Below are 19216 nucleotides of genomic sequence, written 5' to 3' on the forward strand. Positions count from 1 at the left end.
AAGAAAAGGAAAATTGGGAGATAAAGAAACTCGCCAGTAAAACTTGCAAAAGCACAAAGAAGAGCAGAAACTTAAAATCACATTATTTATGTTCTGATAATTTATTTCCCACAAGCTCTGAACATGACAGTTTATTGCAGTAATTTTCTGTAGCTATACTGGAAGGCAACATCAAGTTTCCATGGCCGGTGTAGCTTTGAAAACCCACCCAGCTAAAACAGGTGTTAGCCGTCCTGCTGGGAGATACTACATGTGTTCTGCTTACTTGCTGTTGCACGTGGCCTGTTACCTCACCCAGATGCAAGGCACATTCCATTTTTCTATGGAAATTATAATGCATTTTAGGGTGTTAAGCAGAATACACTGACACGTACACACATTCAGCTTAGCTTTTTTCTAACTCCTCATTACTTGTAATAGCACAGTTTAAGTAGCATTCAATAAAAATATCAGTGAACCATGTAACATCAGCCCAACAAACTGTTCCAAACTAAGCATTGACTTTGCAATAAGAGATCATATATGCAAATTAAAAACTGATTTACTGGAGGCATTTGGGGAGAATTTTACCTTAGAGGATAATAACTACTGGTATGTAGAAGGCCTCCCAGGCAAAAATTTTTAGGAAATGATGCTGGAGTTATTTAATTATTAGTGGTGTTTTTTGAGGGAAAGATGATGGTGTTATTTAAAACTGAAATACCTTCTACTTCCTTTTCCAGCAGATATTATTAACATGCACATCGAATTCTTCCAACATGTAGTCCAAACACGAAACATGACCAGTAAATCCAGAAATGTGAAAACAAATTAACTTCTCAAATACTTGGAGAATTCAACAGACATATGTACTGACCTGCTGAAAAAAGAATGTATGAGGTCACTGTTGAGGTCAGAGCATGAGCTGGGGTGTGTATTGTTTTTAAGAAATTTTTACAGTGGGAAATGGATCCCTTTTGGCATGTATTATCATCAGTCCTGTCAGGAACATGAATGTGACAATTGGTGTTGCAGGTCTTTCACCTAGTCCCTGACCTGGTGCTGGGAAAGCTTGGGGTGGATGTGAGATAATCTCTGTAATGTCAAACAGAATTTGTTTGGTGGGTGGTTTTTTTTCTGTTTGTATACATCAACAAGTTCATGAAAAATTTAATTAATCTAAACAAAATCATTAATCATAATCATAATATTTAGATGACCAAGCAGATCATTATGAACATCTGCAGGTCATTTCACATACAAAACAAAACCCCCCCTATCCATAAGCACAAAAAAAAACCCACATAAGAATGCAAAATTTTACTCTGTTCACCTAGACCATCATGTGATCTTGCTTCTCTTGTCTTTCTTTCTACACACTCTTCTTTCTATACCTTGTCAGCATTTGGTCTACCCATTTCTACACAGGAGTCTACAGCAGACATTGCAAAGCACAAAATACAATAATGGTAATTTCTGAAGCACTTTTGTGTTGCTGCAATAGAAATAGGGAGAAGTGTTGGATTTATAATTGTAATGAGTGCTGGATTTGGTCTTAGAATAGACTCCTGGATTTTTATTTAGAAAACCATGGAAGTATATCAGTATCTTGCATTAATTTCTTAGAAAGCTAAAATAAGACTGCAGCAGCATGGATCAACAGCAAAGACTGGGCAAAAATGCTCTTCTAGAGTCTCAAAGTAACCCCTTACCCTTCATCTCCACAAACTTGTGGCCACCACCACCTCTGTGAAAGAGCTCTACACATGCACTAAGAACACAAAATTGAAGATAAATATTACCTGGGGATGATGGGGTTTAAGGCAATAATAAAAGGAACTCTGTTTAAACAGTGTTTTTTAAGCAATGCATCACTTCAGTGAGTTTGCCTACAATTTTTTTTTTTTTTTTTTTTTTTTTTAGTTATGTAACTCTTCTGAGTCAGCAAGGTACCAAATATCTAAATATTTATGGAATTTGGGAACTTCTGAAAATTGAAGGGCAATGTGAAAACACACGCTTCTTTAAAAAAGGGAGTTTCTCTCTTTTAGGTCAAAAGAGAGTCTACAACAGAGTGTTCATTTACAAGGTTTAATTAAACCTTTGAAAGCATTCCAGTTCTCGCCTTCACCACTGCACCATTTAGTACATAGCAATTTCATTTAGCTCATCAAAAACAGCAGCTTTTAGAAATAAGGGTAATTACAACCTGTGATTGGATGAATCCTTTAAAAGAGAAGTAAACAGGTAAACAATGAGGCATTTCACAGCATCTCTTGAGCTTTGCAAATGGAATCCATCCAGATGCACTTCGTGTTTTTTTAACACTCCCGCTTGACTACACCAGAAGTCTTAATGCTACTGCTTGCACAAGAGAGACACTGAAAATTTGTTCCGATCCTTCTGGCTTTTTTATTTTGTATATATTCAGATGTCTTTTTAATTAGATATATTTTGCATATTACTCTGAAAAAATATTTATAGAACATTGATCTCAACAGCAGAAAAGTGATAAAAATACTTGTTATTAGCAACCTCTAAAAGTACAGCCCAGAGGCTTCTTTAGATCTACTTATATGGATGGTGCTCCAGCTGGAACATAGGAAGATAAATGCAGGAGAGAATATAAGTCACTGTTCTTCTTTTTAGTTTTTTCATTACTGACCCAAACTGACCTAAGCCCTACAGAAAAAGATTCAAAAGAAACAAAATAGATGTTGAATTGATGTTACAGTTTATTAAAACTACTCAAATTAAATTACACATCTTTAAAAGCCATAGCTATAACATGAAAGGCTCAGACTCAGGCTTTCACTTTTGCTAACGTACTTGATCGTTGTATTTTATACCTTGTTTAGCATAATATACAAAAAAAATATTAGGTCATGCTTTATATGTTTTCATACGATGCCAGTAAATATCCTTCACAGTTACCTATCTCTTTGCTATGTGCTAACAAACATGGGAAAAATTTTCCACATTTTCACAAGATCTGGTGTCTAGATTTGGAATCATGGACGGCAATGGGATATCTGCTTTTAAGCTCAATAGGGACATGATTTTTTTTTTGACTTCTTAGCCAAATGTTGTAATAGAAACATCAGAAGTGCTTGAGCCTATAAAATGAGGCCTTAACAAGCACTTATTGCTTGTTGTCACTTCAATCCAGTTGTAGCCAATGATGTGTGAAGTGTAGGAGGAAGCAACTTTTTAAATAGTTACCCAAGTGTTTTGAAGTTCCAAAATACAGCCAGTATTACTGGATAAATAAGCATTTACTGGGCTTTGGAGGGAGGAAATATCTTCAAATACGGTAATTTATATGATGCAATGACATAAATCTTTTGAAACTGTTTATGCTATGAAATCCAAACAGAAGCCTTATATATACGACAACTGTGAAGACACCCTTGCACATATGTTTACTGTGGAGTGCTATTGCTAATCTGTCCATGAACTAAGAGTTTTTACAAAAAAAAACCTCAAACCTAAATTAGAGTTATTACTGGGAGGAATTAGAAAATCTGTGACAGGCACAACAGCCCACAAGACTGGGATGCTGGTTAGCTAGTCGTGTTCAGCTAGAATACACAAAACTGTAGCTATCTAACTTCATGAACTGTTATTTATTTCACATGCAAATAGGTCTCAGCTCTCCAGTGCAGAAACCATTGGGACAAAGAAAATTCTTGTGGCATTTTTTCCCTAGAGGGAAATGTCATTGGTATGCTCCCATTGTAATTCCAAAGAAACTCCAAAGAATCAAGACATACGAATAATTCAAACAAGGGTCCAATTAGCTGACAATACAAGCCTCAACAAAGCATATTCTAATTATTATGGAATTAAAGACTGACAAAAGCTGCAAGCTAAAATACAAACATATTTCTATTTCAGGAAGACTTCATATTCAACTTTTAGTACTATACAGGTTTGATGCTGGTCAGGATGCCACCTCAAAGGATTGCTAAAAACTGCATAGGTAAACAAATGCTTTAAGTTCCTATAAACTCTTCAAAAAGCAAAAATTGATTCATGATCAGTTTGTGAGATTGAATATAATCAAGTCCTAACAAAACAAAAAGGCATCTTGGATTGAATTTGAAACTGAATCCTGCCCAGACTAATTAATATCCAGACACTGGGCCAACTGAAAATAAGTATAGCTCTGATTTATGTCATATGATCATCTGTTGATCATATGGTCAACAGACTCCTCAGACTAGGAGTGTTTTAAATAATTCCTGCATATCACAAAGCTGCCAAATAGATTACTGTATTTATATTATTTATATCTGCTGAAACAAAAATGGTTGTACTGTATCCTAATGATTTGCATATTAAGTTTCAGGTCACACAAGATTTAAACAGACAAGGTATATGAAAAAAAAAAAAAAAAAAAGATTGTGTTAATATTTTAATTAACCAGATCAAAAGCCTTTACATGAAAAAGGATTAGTTAATGATGTTGAAATAAGCATTCTTTGCGACAACTTGCCTGTTCTACTGCTAGCTTAAGCCAATTTACCTATGTATATCTCAGTAGTATTGCCCATAATAGGGTCACCAGCTATAACAGAGTCTATATTTAGAGTTAACATCAGAATTTATGTCCAGCTTAGTGTTGCTAAAATCTGTTATAATACAGAATTTCAGCTGCCTAATGGCACCTCATGCCATTCCAGATCGGTCAGATCTGTGGAGTCCTGACAGCAGGAGCAGGTTGGCAGAGCAGTAATTGCAATTAATGAAAAAACATGACTAAACTACACATAGTCCCATGGCTATTTGCATGATTGTAGGAGATATGAATTTTTTCTGAGAAATACAGGATAATTAATTTTGACATTTCATGGAATAAATCATGACCACAATAGTAGTGCATAAATGAACACTGAAAGAGCATGCAAAGAAGTACCCTCTAATCCCCCTAATAGAATAACTTTAGATATTTGAGAAAGAGGAGAATGGGTAAAAAATATTGCAAAGGTTAATTGTTCTTACTAAGTCACCTCTCACATTGTCACTCTCAGAGGGAATATTGACCTGAGGGACCACTGCTCTGATGCAGCAGCTTGTGCTCAGTCACATGTGCCAGCAAAAGGGCATCAGGGAGAGGCTGCAGGTGGATTTGCAACAGGGTTCAAAGAGGAGTTTATTCTGTATGGATAATTACTGACAAATAAAAGTGGAAGGTTAGATGGGTTAATCTGCATAAAAGTCAAGGAATTCCAAAATGGTGAGTCTGTAAAAGACACTGTAAAATCAAGCAGATTTGGCATTTTTTCCCTGAAACAGGCTAGCACTTAGCTGCAGCAGAAGTAGGCAACTCCTGTTCCAGCAAAGATCAAGAGCAGAGTGGGAAAAGACATATGGACTGTCATAGTTGTTTCAGTATGTACCTACTGTCTGTTTTTTCCCTTCATTTTCTAACATTAAATTGTATATATTCTGGAAGTAATGCAATATTGCTGACAAAAAATCTTTCCCTGGCATCAAATATTTTGCATTTGACTTTCCAGTAGGAGAGCAGGGGGAGGTTGTCAAATCTTTTTTAATGAGCTGAACAATTACAAATGTAGAAGGACAGTATGGTTTTTATTACAGTGTTGGTCTGCAATTAACACACTGCATCATTGGAACATTCTGTGTTACTTTATTATCCTCCTGTCTTGTCAGCCCCTTTGCCCTAAACCCAAGCTTTGAAATACTTGATATGTATAGCCACTAAATGATGACTCAGTGACAAGCACTGTCACCTAGGTATAATGTACTACACAATACCTCCAAAAGCTTGACAATTTGTTGGACAGTGTTAATTTTAAGCATATGTAAATGTTTAACCATTACAAGAAGCATGAGGTCTTCCCTCCCTTCTGCAGCTGAATTCACAATGCAAAACCCTGTTCCACCCTAACATTGCTAGTTACAATCCCTTTCTTTTTACACTAATTACAATGAAAGCCACAACTTGTTGCTTTCTGGCACCCTCTACTGCTTTACACATTACAACAGAGACAGCATTTTATGGACAGTTGCACAGTTCCTGTATCTCTATTAAAACATCTTCCCAATAGTTGGATTTTCCAGCCCAACCAAATAAAAGATGATGATATTCATATTTGTGGTGTGCCCTCATTTATTGTTTGCAGATATCAATTCTTTAATCTCAAAATATGTCTAATACACCTTGGTTTACCCTAAGGAACAGAGACAGTAGCTCTGTCAACTCCAGAAGACTGGCAATCTCAGACATACAGAAATCCAGAAAATACAATGTTTTGTCAAAGCTCCCTAATATCAAAGCTCCCACAAAGCTTCATTCACAAAGGAGAGGCAGAGCTAATTACTTAAATGCCTTTCAAAAAGAATAAAATCACTGGGGTTCATCAGATCTCCACACAGTACTTCACATGAATGCATATCCATATGCGTGCGCTACACACTGAAATGCAGGTCCCACTTTATTTCTTGATAGTCTTGCATGTTACTGAAGCTGCAGAATTCACTCCCCATTGTCAAGACAGATAGGCAGTGGCAGGTTATTTTAGGAGGAAGAATAAGTGAGAGATAATGGGACTCCAGTGTTAAGAAATGTTCCTTTCTGAGGAAATTCAAGACCTCACAGACGTGGAGCAATAACCTTTCTTAACTAACATATAGTACACAAAATTATAAAGACAGTCTGATCAGAAGTATTGTAAAGGGAGTGTTCAGAAAGTCTTAAATAGAAGTCCTCAACTATAACCATAAGAGAATGGGCATTTTGCCACAGTTCCAAAATAATCAGACATTTGATAAAAATCTATCAAAGATGACAAATTCTCAAAATTACCAAAAAGCCTTGTTTGGATATACTGTAAAATAAAACCACTTCAGAGATGTTGTTTATTTTCTTGTTCTGTTCATTTTTGCTGTTCAGCTAAACATCACGTGCTTTCTTCTCTATTTTAAATCCCTTGAACATTCTAGACATTCCTAGTATTTATAAAATGCTCTCCCTATAGAAGATGATAAAAATACACTATCATGAAGCACACATATTTACTGTAATCCGGCTGCTGCTATCTGGGGAAAAAAAGTATTAATGACTATAACCAACAGGTGCTTTCTAAAATGCATGTCATAGTCAATTTGTGTGTATGTATTTTAACTGCATGTTCATGTTACAAATTTCCAGTGAATTTCTACTAATGGAGGTTTTAAGGTAATTTATTCATCATCTCTTTGTCTAAGCAACTGTATCACAATTATATATTTGATCAATTCCAAAACTCCAGGGAAAAAAAAAAAAACAACCCAAAATTGAAGAGCATAGTAAGGTAACTACAGATGGGGGGGAAAATCATCTCTATATCCTCCCAATACAGTTTAAATCAAGTTTCTAATCCAATGACATTCCTGATAAACACAGTTGAGAGATGGGTGAAGACATGGGTGAGATAGGCATGCATCAGTTGCATGGAGGTATTGGAATATTCCAGATACAGATTAAAGGAAGGGGGAGTTCAAGGAATTGCTGGGGATGTGCAGGAGTGGGGTGAGGAGGTTTGAAGGAAAACAGTTGATTTTAAGGAACAAAAAGATCTTTCTGAGTTCAGCAATCACAGTATCACAGTATCACAGTATCACAGTAGGTTAGAGATTGGAAGGGACCTCAAAAGATCATCTAGTCCAATCCCCCTGCCGGAGCAGGAACACCTAGATAAGGTTACACAGGAACGCGTCCAGGCGGGTCTTGAATGTCTCCAAAGAAGGAGATTCCACAACCTCCCTGGGCAGCCTGTTCCAGTGTTCCGTCACCCTCACTGAGAAGAAGTTTCTTCTCAGGTTTAAGTGGAACCTCTTGTGCTCCAATTTGTATCCATTACCCCTTGTCCTTTCATTGTTTGCCACTGAGAAGAGCCTGGCTCCATCCTCGTGACACTCCCCCTTTATATATTTATATACACTAATAAGGTCACCCCTCAATCTCCTCTTCTCCAAACTGTAGAGACCCAGCTCCCTCTTGTGGGTTAGTCTTTCCTCATAAGGGAGATGCTCCACTCCCTTAATCATCTTAGTTGCCCTGCGCTGGACTCTCTCCAGCAGGTCCCTGTCCTTTTTAAACTGAGGGCCCCAGAACTGGACACAATATTCCAGATGAGGTCTCACCAGGGCAGAGTAGAGGGGAAGGAGGACCTCTCTCGACCTACTAACCACCCCCCTTCTAATACACCCCAGGATGCCATTGGCCTTCTTGGCCACAAGGGCACAGTGTCGGCTCATGGTCACCCTGTCGTCCACCAGGACCCCCAGGTCCCTCTCCCCTACACTGCTCTCTAACAGGTCGTTCCCCAGCCTATACTGGAACCTGGGGTTGTTCCTGCCCAGATGCAGGACTCTACACTTTCCCTTGTTATATTTCATCAAGTTATTCCCCGCCCAGCTCTCCAGCCTGTCCAGGTCCCTCTGGATGGCAGCACAGCCTTCTGGCGTGTCGGCCACCCCTCCCAGCTTAGTGTCATCAGCAAACTTGCTGATAGTACACTCAATTCCCTCATCTAAATCGTTAATGAATATATTAAATAATACTGGTCCCAGTACCGACCCTTGAGGCACTCCACTAGATACAGGCCTCCAACTAGACTCCGCCCCATAGACTACAACTCTCTGGCTTCTCTCCTTCAGCCAGTTCACAGTCCACCTCACTACCCGATCATCCAGACCACACTTCCTCAATTTAGCCGCAAGGATGCTGTGGGAGACCGTGTCAAACGCTTTGCTGAAGTCGAGGTAGACCACATCCACCGCTCTACCATCATCCATCCACCGCGTTATTTCCTCATAAAAGGCTACAAGATTGGTCAAGCACGACTTCCCCTTGGTGAAGCCATGTTGACTGCCCCTCATAACCCTCTTATCCTTGATATGCCTTAAGATGACACCAAGGATAAGGTGTTCCATCACTTTCCCAGGAACGGAGGTGAGGCTAACCGGTCTATAGTTACCCGGGTCCTCCTTCTTGCCCTTTTTGAAGACAGGAGTGACATTTGCTTTCCTCCAGTCCTCAGGCACCTCTCCCGTTTCCCAAGACTTGGTAAAGATGATGGAGAGCGGTCTAGCAATGACCTCAGCCAGTTCCCTCAGCACCCGCGGGTGCATCCCATCCGGACCCATGGATTTATGGATGTCCAGATTGCTCAACTGGTCTCTAACCCATTCCTCATCGACTAAGGCAGACCGCTCCGTTGACCTATCTTCATCCGGGGTCTCAGCGGTACAGGGCTCTTCAGGATTGCCTCCAATCTTGGTCTACATAAGCAAAATGTGCATAAACTTAATGCCAGCCCTTATCAAGAAACCCTAAACAAGCAGTCCAACCCCAACCTAACATCTCAGTATATTTCATGGATACCATCACAGTACAAGTACTTCTTATGACACGATTATTTCATTAACATCTAGATGAGTTATTCTCATGTGATTCCACACATTATTAGGACTGGGAATCTGTAGGCCTAAACAAAAAAAGCTAATAGGTGCATACAATTTCTATTTAATGAATAATGTTCTCCCAGCCTAGTAAAATAATACCCAGGATGTGTTCCTGTGGCATTTTCTTTTATGACTTCAGACAGTCAAATGTGAGTGACTCAGGGGAATATGCATCTCAGTGCCTGATGCGAGTGAGTAACTCTGAGTTGTTCTGTGAAGAGGAATTGTCATAAATCCTGTGGTTCTTTTAATGTCCTCAGATCTTCTCTGGATATAAAGAGAACTACTTGTTTCAGTGTAGAATAAAGAGGTCTAACAGAAAGCCAAACCAGAATCAAATCATATCAAAAAAAGTGATGATTTGGTTGCCTTCTGCCTTTCCTTTCCAAGCCTGAACATCCTTAGGCAGGATGGATGAAGCATCCCATTCATTATTCCCTACTAGTCCTAACACTTGCAGCAGTTCTCACATCCTTTCCTTAGCTTCCTCTTTCCTCACAATAAAAACATGCCTGCTGTCCCACAAAACTGTTACTCTGCTTGTCTGTCCAGCTCTCATCACATCTATATTTTCTCCTCCATTCCTAGAGGCTTTATAAATTTCAGAGTTTGTTCACAAAAGCAGAAAAAATTCCTCCTCTGCCTGTTCTATGCTAAACCAACTTCCCCTCATCTTATTCAAACTGACTATGTTAATAATATTAATAATCTTTCAGCAAAACTTGGAACGACAATTCCAACATCTTCATCCCTGAACGTCAACCATCTTTAACATTACCATCTTTAACCTTACCCTTGCAGAAATTCTGTTCTCTTTACTTTCTTTATTCTTTCAATTCATATTGCCACAATTATTCACATAATGTATCCTTTAATGGATCTTCATCTGCCCTTTTATTTTATCATCTGGGGTACCACACACCTCTATTTTTGAAACTCTGATTTTCATTTTTATTCTAGTCATTAATTTCATCTGCAAACAAAAAATAAACTTCATTTTCTACACTGAAGAAGGACATGTTGGTTTCTGTAACCATTCAATTTGCCTTACCTATTCATATTTTTACACTTTAGATATTCCTATATGCATTGCTCTTAACCAGAAAAGTTTTAAATTCTGTGGTACACAGGATTACACAGAAAAGCCATGGGCCCCTGTAAGGTACATACAAGTTTATTAAAAGGGTTTGTTGATGTCTAAAACAGAGAGGGAGAGGTCAGTCCTGAAGGTCAGCTTCTAAAATTTTGTCCTGCACTTATGCTTTACGATTCAAGAGTTTGAAAGGGCTTATTTCACCCTCCAAAATGCTTAGTTCCCTGACCAAATTAAAAACACTCAGGTATAACCTGAAGCTTAATACACTGGTTCAACACAGTAGACACTTCCAAACACACGGAAGAGGGTTTAATACAGATTCCTGGTCCCATCCACATTATTTCTAGGTGACGACTGCATTTGTAGAAGGCTAGATACTAATTTCTCACTACTCTGAGCTCCAGGACATGACATGAACTGTATACCACAGGATTTCTCAGAAGGCAGGTATAAACTTTAAGGCTCTATAAACCTGGAACAGAGCTAAATGAAAATGCATCCTAGTAGTTACACTCCTATCACCAACCAACGAAATACAGGGAAACTCAGTGAGACAGTCAGGTTGAACACCCCGTGAATGTCAAGCAAATCTAAAGCCATCTTGTAGAATGTCAGACATGTCCAAGAAGGTCTTCCCTGGAACAGCTGGACAGTATCCTGGGTTCAGCAGTAGCAGTCATTTTTTTCTCCTCCTTAGTAGCTGGTGCAGTGCTGTGTTTTTTCGACTTTCAGCCTGAGAACAGCGCTGATAACATCGATGTTTTTAGTTATTGCTCAGTAGTGTTCACTCTGACCAAGGACTTTCTGAGTCTCATGCTCTGCCAGGGAGGAGGGGGAGCCAGGATGAAGCAGAGACAGGACACCTGATCCAAACTAGCCAAAGAGGTATTCCATACCAGAGCACATCATTTTCTTCATAGATAAGTATTTGCTTAGATCCTTTCATAATGGAGCTATATCAGCTTAGCCTGTTTCATTCTAGAGGTGCCACTACTGCAAGGTAGGAGAGAATACAACATAAAATAAAAGAAGTATTTGTCATCAATGTGGCTCCAATGTTTTTCTCTTTACTCATACTTCACTCCAAAGAAAGAATTCCATAAGGCTTTACTCTGCCAAACCACAAAAACTAGATTCAGAAATGCAGAATTAGCTGGTAAGTAAATCCCTGGGGTGGAGAGACACCAAAGAACATATAAACTCTTCATTACCATGACAAACTCATCCCAGGGAATGGGGAGCATGGTACTTCTGTCGCCACTTACAAAGTCCAAGGAAGAGTTGCAGTTGTTGGGAGCTGGGTAATGTGCAGGGATAGGCTAAGCTGCACAGACGGCAAAATGTCCTCAAAAAACTCCCCTCTGGATAATACCCTGGCTTGAGGCTGCACAAAGGTATTGGCAATATGCACAGTTACCATATCAAGAGCAACTAGCAGCCATTTGATCTATCTTTTGTCCAAACTGGTTTCATCAATGGGAACAAAAATCCAAGCATGGATTTCTAATTAAGGCAGAGCAGGGTCTCCTCGAAGAGAAAACAGGTTTCTAAAATAAGAGGGTCTTTTACTTTACCTGAGGAAGCCCATAAGAGAAAGTTCTGTTATAACACAAGCATGACTGACTGCTTATCTCCAGTGTGACCAGTTCTTGTAGAATGCACCTGGCAGACAGGGAGACTTGCAGAGCAGAGGGGAATTTTAAGATGACATTGGAAAATCCCATGCTAAGTCTAAACAAGAAGGCAAAGCATATGGCGTTCCATCTGTATTGCCATGAAGTTGACAGAATCGAGAAGAAATCATGCTTACCAGCCTTCTCATAGCTGTACATGTTGTGTACAAAAGGTAAAGACCCCTACATGCTGTTTTTGATGTTGTACATTAAACATTTCCCTGGCAGATAAAATTATGTATATTCCTGCTTTGGGCATGCCAAACAGTCAATGACCTGGATTACAAGAATCCACAGTACAGGTACAGTGTCACTGGAGGGAGAATCTTGTTTCTTTCTCTGTTCCAGATCAGAATGCTGTCACTGAAATTAAGGTTATCTTTCTCACTGGTTGCCAATGCAAGCAAAACTCTTAATCTTCCTCTGATCCTTTCCACACAGTCCACATTTGGGCATGTTCTTCAAGGTTGTTCTCCCTCAAACACCCCCACACAAGCTATGACTGTCTTGCAGATACTTTCTATGTAACACAGCTAAAATTTTAGCTTTCCTATCTATAGACACAAGGAGGGTCTCACAGGAGCTCAAATTTTAATTACTACCAATTTTTTCTCTGGCTTTACTGAGGTCACTTCCCTAGATACCTTGCTGTAAACCTGCCATCCTTCTCTAAAAGTACTTTCATTTTTTCCCTCTTAAAGCTACTCAATTACTTAATCCCAGATACCTCTTACCTACCAGAGGCCAGGGAAATGAGTTTCTTACTCTGTCCTGCCCATATTGTGAGAAGCCATTCCTTTTGACTACATTTCTAAACGAAGATTGTAACTACTCTGTTTTGGCTGGTTTCTCTTGTCCTATCTCTTACGCAAACTGCATCTTCACCTAAACAGAGTGATCTACACTTCAGGCTACTAATTTAATTTTTGAAAACTAAATATGTAAGCATACACCATGGAAATGAGACTACTGTCTCATGTTCTGTTCATTTAAGCACACCAAACCTGCACAGCTGACAAAACAAGACTCTCATTCCCTTGTATTTTCATGCAACTCTCATAGAAATTAAGAATGCTTTTGTGCATATGTGTACTGGCATAGACTGTTCTCATGGGAAATAGCAAGAGCTAATTCTAAGGAAGAAAAAACAGCTAATAAGAGAACATCAGTCTCTGAAGGAAAAATCAACTTGAAAACAATATACCAAAGGTTTCTGGCAACTCTGAATTTATTTTGCTATTTCTGCAGCAAAAAAACTGTAGACTGCATGAAAAAAGAATAGAAACATTAGTTTTGTAAAATTATCTGGGGACAATACTGCAAAAGTCACCATAAAAGATTTCCAGTCCAGCGCTTTTTGATTCCCTTGCATTTTCAATCAGTACCTCAGGATGGATTAAATTTGATGCTCCGAATGCTTACTATATGCTTGGTATGGTCTGTTTAGAGTCAAAACACTGGAGATCTTCCAGTACATTTTCAATAAGTTCAGGAGGACAAAAAATTTTTATTCTTTATCTTTGGACCATTAAAAAAAATGTTTATAACATATTTTCTATCCAGGACATTATCCTGTTTTTTTCTAATGATGGGGAGCTTATAAAGAAATTAAAAAAACAAATGGCTTAACGAAGCAGAAATGAATTAGGTTTTGTTTGAAATCAAAAGGTAAACCTTTGAAAGACCATTATCTTCTAAATAAAGATGATTCATACAAGGAAAAGATAGACATGAATGTGGTATTATTTTCCATTGAAGGGATTGAGAAAGATGATTTAAAAAAGAGCTGTAGTGTCATATTCCTTCTTGGATGCATGGTTGTAAAGAACAAAATAAGCAGATAAGCAGAACAGTCTATATGACACTGTAGACAGAGAATGCATGTTATAATCCCTGGAAGTGTTCAGGGCCAGATTTGATGGGGCTTTAAGCAACCTGGTCTAGTGGAAAGTGTCCCTGCCTGTTGCAGATGGGGTGGAAGTAGATGATCTTTTGGGTCACTTTCAACCCAAACCATTCTATTATGATTTTATGATAATACACACAGTTTAACATCCTTATTGTATTTATCAAAAACATTTGTAAGAAACACCCAACTCTTTTTACCACAGTAGATTTAGTCAGCAAACAAGTAAATCTTGTCAATTCTCTAGCAAGTTTCATTTATTCAAGGTATCTGAGATTTCTATATGAAATAATTTATTCCCTGGTACATCTCAGGTTCTCAGATTCCGTCTGTGTTATTGAATGTGCGAGCATAATGACAGCCTGGTAAAGCTAACTATGCAGAAACTGGATGCTGCTAATTTTTAAGAATTTAGGCCTGTTTAGCCAGTTCAACTTGTCTGCAAGTATTTTACGTATCATTGCCAGCATAAGCATAGAGTGCAAGACACTGCAATAGCCTTAACCAAAAAAAGAAGCATTTTATACATATTTAAAATAAGCATTTTAAGGTGTTTACAAGTTAAAGTAACAGTTGAATTGAGATGCCCTAAAAATAACTTGAAAGATGAAGCCATTGGCAAGAGGAAAACCAAATGGTGTGTGAAACAGAATTTGGGAATATTGGTAGCGATTAATTATGAATTGATATCAATATCATCTACAAAGGATATCAAGTGTTTCAGAAGCAGACAATCCATATCAGTGCTTTCTAGCTTCTTTTAAGCTTCCCTCCTAGGAAGGCTATCAAATGGCAGATGAATACAGAAAACATTTCTCCTTAATTGCAAGTTATGAGAGCAAGGATCACAAAAACATGTGAAAGAAAAGCATGGTGGGATTTTTGAGGTTTATTAACTAAAAACGTTAAAATGAAAGCAGTAAGTGAATGGCTAACAAACATTTTGTAAGAATATCATGTCTGTTGCTGGTCCGATGGCTGATATTCTGACAAATCCCAACAGGATATATTGGTACATACTGGCATATATCAAACATGTAAACTAGCTTCGACTTCTGCCACATTATTTTTCTGCACATTACAAACACATTACAAGGAGAACTGCCCTGTCATTAACTGAGTAGGCTAATAAAATTAAGCACTGCCAAGGGAAATTCCTTGAAAAGGCAGTAAGATGCTGCCTTCATCTAGGTTAGATCAATGCACAACCCAAAGGAAACAAATGGAGAGCAGACTCAAAACTTGGGGTCTCTAAGATGTTCTGAGAGGAATGCTGACAAATTTGAACTATTTTAACTTCAGTACATTTTAAATTTCCTAGTTCAGTCAAATAAATCATCAGTATAAAATTGGTACATAAAAAGGCAGGAAAAAAGTCTCATCAGACTGTAGAGATAAAACAATGCAGTAAAGAGACTGAATCAAAGAAAGATAAATAAATATATATCTATCAAGTTAAAGTAGCTAAATGTGACACCTTACCACTGTGCAAACACTGATACGTGACTGTGTACAGCAGCTTTTAAAGTACAAGGTTTGAGCCTCAGAGCACCTGAGACATATTCTTTGACCTGGCTGAGTTGAGAGATGGGCTTATGGAGGGAGCTGCCAAGAGATTCCCACATGCTGCAGCACGGGCATGCACTGACCATGCTTCCCCCATCACTGCAGCAGAGCTAGACATGAAATCCAGAATCCCTTTATGCCACATAAAAATTTATCTGTAAACAGCGGAAGTACCCACCCAATTGTTGTTGCTTTGGAGATGCAAAGCTGGAGTGAATAGTTCTCTCTGCAGCTCAGATTTCTCTCATGGAAATGAAGCTCAAAAGACATCAGACTGGTGGGTCCCTAAGCAATCCTAGATGGTCTCTAACCAGTTACATAACCTTGGGAAATCATATCAGTTTCTGTGCTTTTGCCTCTTCTTGTTTGTCTTGTCTGTCTGGAATGGCAGGTTTTAATGTGATTAAAGAAGAGAGTGATTATCTCTTGATCTGTGTGCGTAATATTAGAGTTCTATGTTGGAGTTCCCAGCGTTCTCAGCTGGGGCCACTAGGTGCTGCTGTAATATGAGTAATTAAAATAATAACTATTATTAAGGAAATTGCATATGTTGTTACTATAAACTGCTTGAAAAAGCTTGAAAGCCAGAGAAAAAAAAAAACCTAGGAATAAGTCTGCACATTATTTGAAAAGTAACAACAGAAAAATACAATTACTGACTTCACTGATACTCATTTTTTTTCTTTACCTTTTACATTTCCGCAGAAAAAAGCTGCAAATGCCTTCCCCCTTTAAAAAATGCAGTGAAAAATCTTTTTTTCCCCCTATTCCATTTCCATTTTTAAGCCTAGCTTCAGCAGTTTGCTATTATGCAAGCTCATCCAAATCATTATATTTCAAAATCCTTGCCAGCTACACAGTTGTGCACCTTATTCATGTACTATTTGGATGTGATCAGAAAGGCAAAGCCCTCAGCATGGGGGAGCATGACTGGTATTGCAAATGATTCAGTAAATGCATGGTGATGTTACTGAGGCTCAGACTTTGTACCTGTCAGTTCCACAGCCTTCTAAGGAGGCTTTATCTTATTAAATGTTGTTGACTAGCCATAAACACAGTAGAAGATTAGTAAGACTGAATATGAATCACAGTCACAAAATGCTTCTTGCCTGAGAGTATTAAAATGTCTTTAAGCAGCTGCCAGCTATAGCTCAGAGAGCTATATGACTAAAGTGCTATTTCTGAAAGTCTGGGAGTCAGTGCATCTAACTGGACGTTACAGTGGACAATCCAAAAGGCTATTTATATTCAAAAATAATTTGGCAAGTCTTGCTCATCAAACCAGTTTTCCAGACACAAAGACTCCACTTGAAAATTTGTGCTTGGATTTACTGCCCTTAAAAAGGAAGTTAAATGAAGTTATCTGGATCATCAGAAGAACAGGTCTGCTGAGGCAGTTCTAGATTAATTAGAAGTGACGAAGGTTTGCTGCTGAGTTACCTCAAGATTCAAAGTTAGTGAGCACAGAAATAAAGTGACAAACACTAAGAAAATGTGCTAAAAAATAAGTACTAGGAACACTATATGAGAATTAGGGCTTTATGGTAAATGTGGGACAGACTATTCACAGTTTAAATAAATCATTATTAAAAAGGCATTTTAGGAGAGTGCAGAGGTGCTGACACAGACTAAAAATATATTTTATTCTTACCATTTGAGACTGGCTCCGGGGACAGCCATTGATATCTTCAACCTTTTCATTTGCTAAACAAAAAAAGTGAGGAGAAAAGCAGAAGTAAACAATGAGATAAAACTTCCCTTCTCAACCCCTGGCCAAAAAATCCAAAACCCCAAACCCCCTAAAATTCCAAAACAACAACAACAAAAACGAATAAAAACAAATGAAAAAGCAGAAGAAGAGCAGAAAAGACACAGCAATAAAGTGCACAGGGTTTTGTTGACAGAGCTCCTTTCTAAGTAAAGCTCAGTCGTACAGTAACAACACCCTTGTTAGCAGCAGTTGCTTCCACATGCCAAATCATGCAAAGGGGGAAGTGCGAAGGAGGTCGCTGCTAATTCTTCAGCCCCTGCAAAATAACTGCTGACATGAAATCTTCCACAATTGTCTTTGCAGGGTCAGGATACAGTTTCAAGGCATCCCAGAAAGTATGAGCCACTCCAACTAACAAAATGCACACATGGGAGACATATGGTTTAATGGAGCATTCATTTCTGACAATTCAAAGTGTGTAAGATACAGTTCTGGCCATTTAAAGTATGGTTAAGCAGCCACTTCCAAACATGCTCACATAAACATATTTTTAAATTAAGACAAGGATGAACCACACAAATATCAGACATATGGACCCAGTCAAATAGTATTATTCAGGGTTCATCTTATTGTTAAATACATTCAACTTGAATTATATATTCCCCCATGCAAGGAGTCAGCCTGCAGTGCTTCTCTCAGCCCTGGTCTTACCGATGATCTGGATGATTTCTGCTAGCAGAACTCCATCTGCAATGTCCTGTTGCAAATCCTTGATCAACCGCTTGTGGCCAGATTTTGCTAGGTAGTGGTTAGCCCAGTCAGTGTAAATCTGCAGAGCAGAGAAGGAGGGCAGGGGGGGAGAGGGAGAAGAGAGAAAAGTAGATAATAAAAATTCTTAAAACAACTGTTGGCTTGCACACCGGAACTATTTTGGATCACATTCCCATTGAAGAAGTCAACACCAAAGGAAATAATTTTAGCATTCTGGTTTTCGCCTTTTTTTTTTTCCATAAGGGCCATGCCCCTCCCCCTGCCATTCTCTGTTTTATTTTAACTTCAAATGATTCAGGCTGTTTCATGAGGGTTCAAACTTGCTGTGACCAAGCAAAATTCCCCTTATGACTGTAAAGGAAACTTCTGTCGTAAATCAGTCACATCTACCACAATTCCACCTCCCACCGTGTTTCTGCCTCTGCGCATACCCCCCCAACAACTTTCATGCTCTGGGGCTGCCCAAGAGAAAGTGATAGCGGAGACAGGCACCTGTGTTTTGGTAAGAGGTCATCAGGGTGTCACTGGTGATCCTGCACCTGGCCATGATGCCTCTGCGACACATTCTGCAGTAACCATCATGTCCCACTGTGCAGAGGCAGGTTGTTTTTCCACCTCGCCTCTGGTTCAGTGTGCTGCAATGTGCACAGAGGAGACTGAAAGCACCAGATGTACAGTAGTCTCATAGCTGGAATTGGAGTATATATTCTGGAACTATGCTGTGTCCTTTCTCAGCCAAAAGAAGGGGGAAGGGTGAGACTGAGCAGCACCAAACAGTTAGCAACAGGCAGCACAAAAAAAGGCTGTTATCAACAAAAGGTTGAAAAGGACCAGCTGAACTACATCTTCCAAAATAAGGGGGGTGGAGGGGTGTGTGTGAAGAGAGAGGTTGAAGGCATTTATTCCATAAAGCATATACATACATAGAGTATTTGATAAGGCTCACAGCACATGCACAAGGGGAATGCAGTTCACTGAGGATGAGGTAAGAGGAACAGACACACCTTCACCTATGTACCGAAGGAAAAGTGCACCCA

At 38.8% G+C, this 19216-nt stretch overlaps 1 protein-coding gene across 9 annotated transcripts in view; it reads right to left on the bottom strand.

Annotated features, from left to right (window-relative positions):
- The window catches only part of NAV3 (neuron navigator 3), a 547859-nt gene that overhangs the window by 172473 nt on the left and 356170 nt on the right, over nucleotides 1–19216 (bottom strand). For all 9 annotated transcript variants that reach the window (XM_061369391.1, XM_061369392.1, XM_061369388.1 and 6 more), the window contains 2 exons: nucleotides 18120–18237; nucleotides 17349–17401 (listed from right to left, as the gene is read on the bottom strand). In XM_061369391.1, the coding sequence (XP_061225375.1) occupies nucleotides 17349–17401; nucleotides 18120–18237 (171 nt within the window). The remainder of the gene's footprint in view (nucleotides 1–17348; nucleotides 17402–18119; nucleotides 18238–19216) is intronic.

This window comes from Neopsephotus bourkii, unplaced genomic scaffold (genome assembly GCF_033783945.1).
Source record: "Neopsephotus bourkii isolate Nb327-2 ecotype Australia unplaced genomic scaffold, CSIRO-AGI_Nbou_v1 NB_1493, whole genome shotgun sequence".
Taxonomy (NCBI): Eukaryota; Metazoa; Chordata; class Aves; order Psittaciformes; family Psittacidae; genus Neopsephotus; species Neopsephotus bourkii.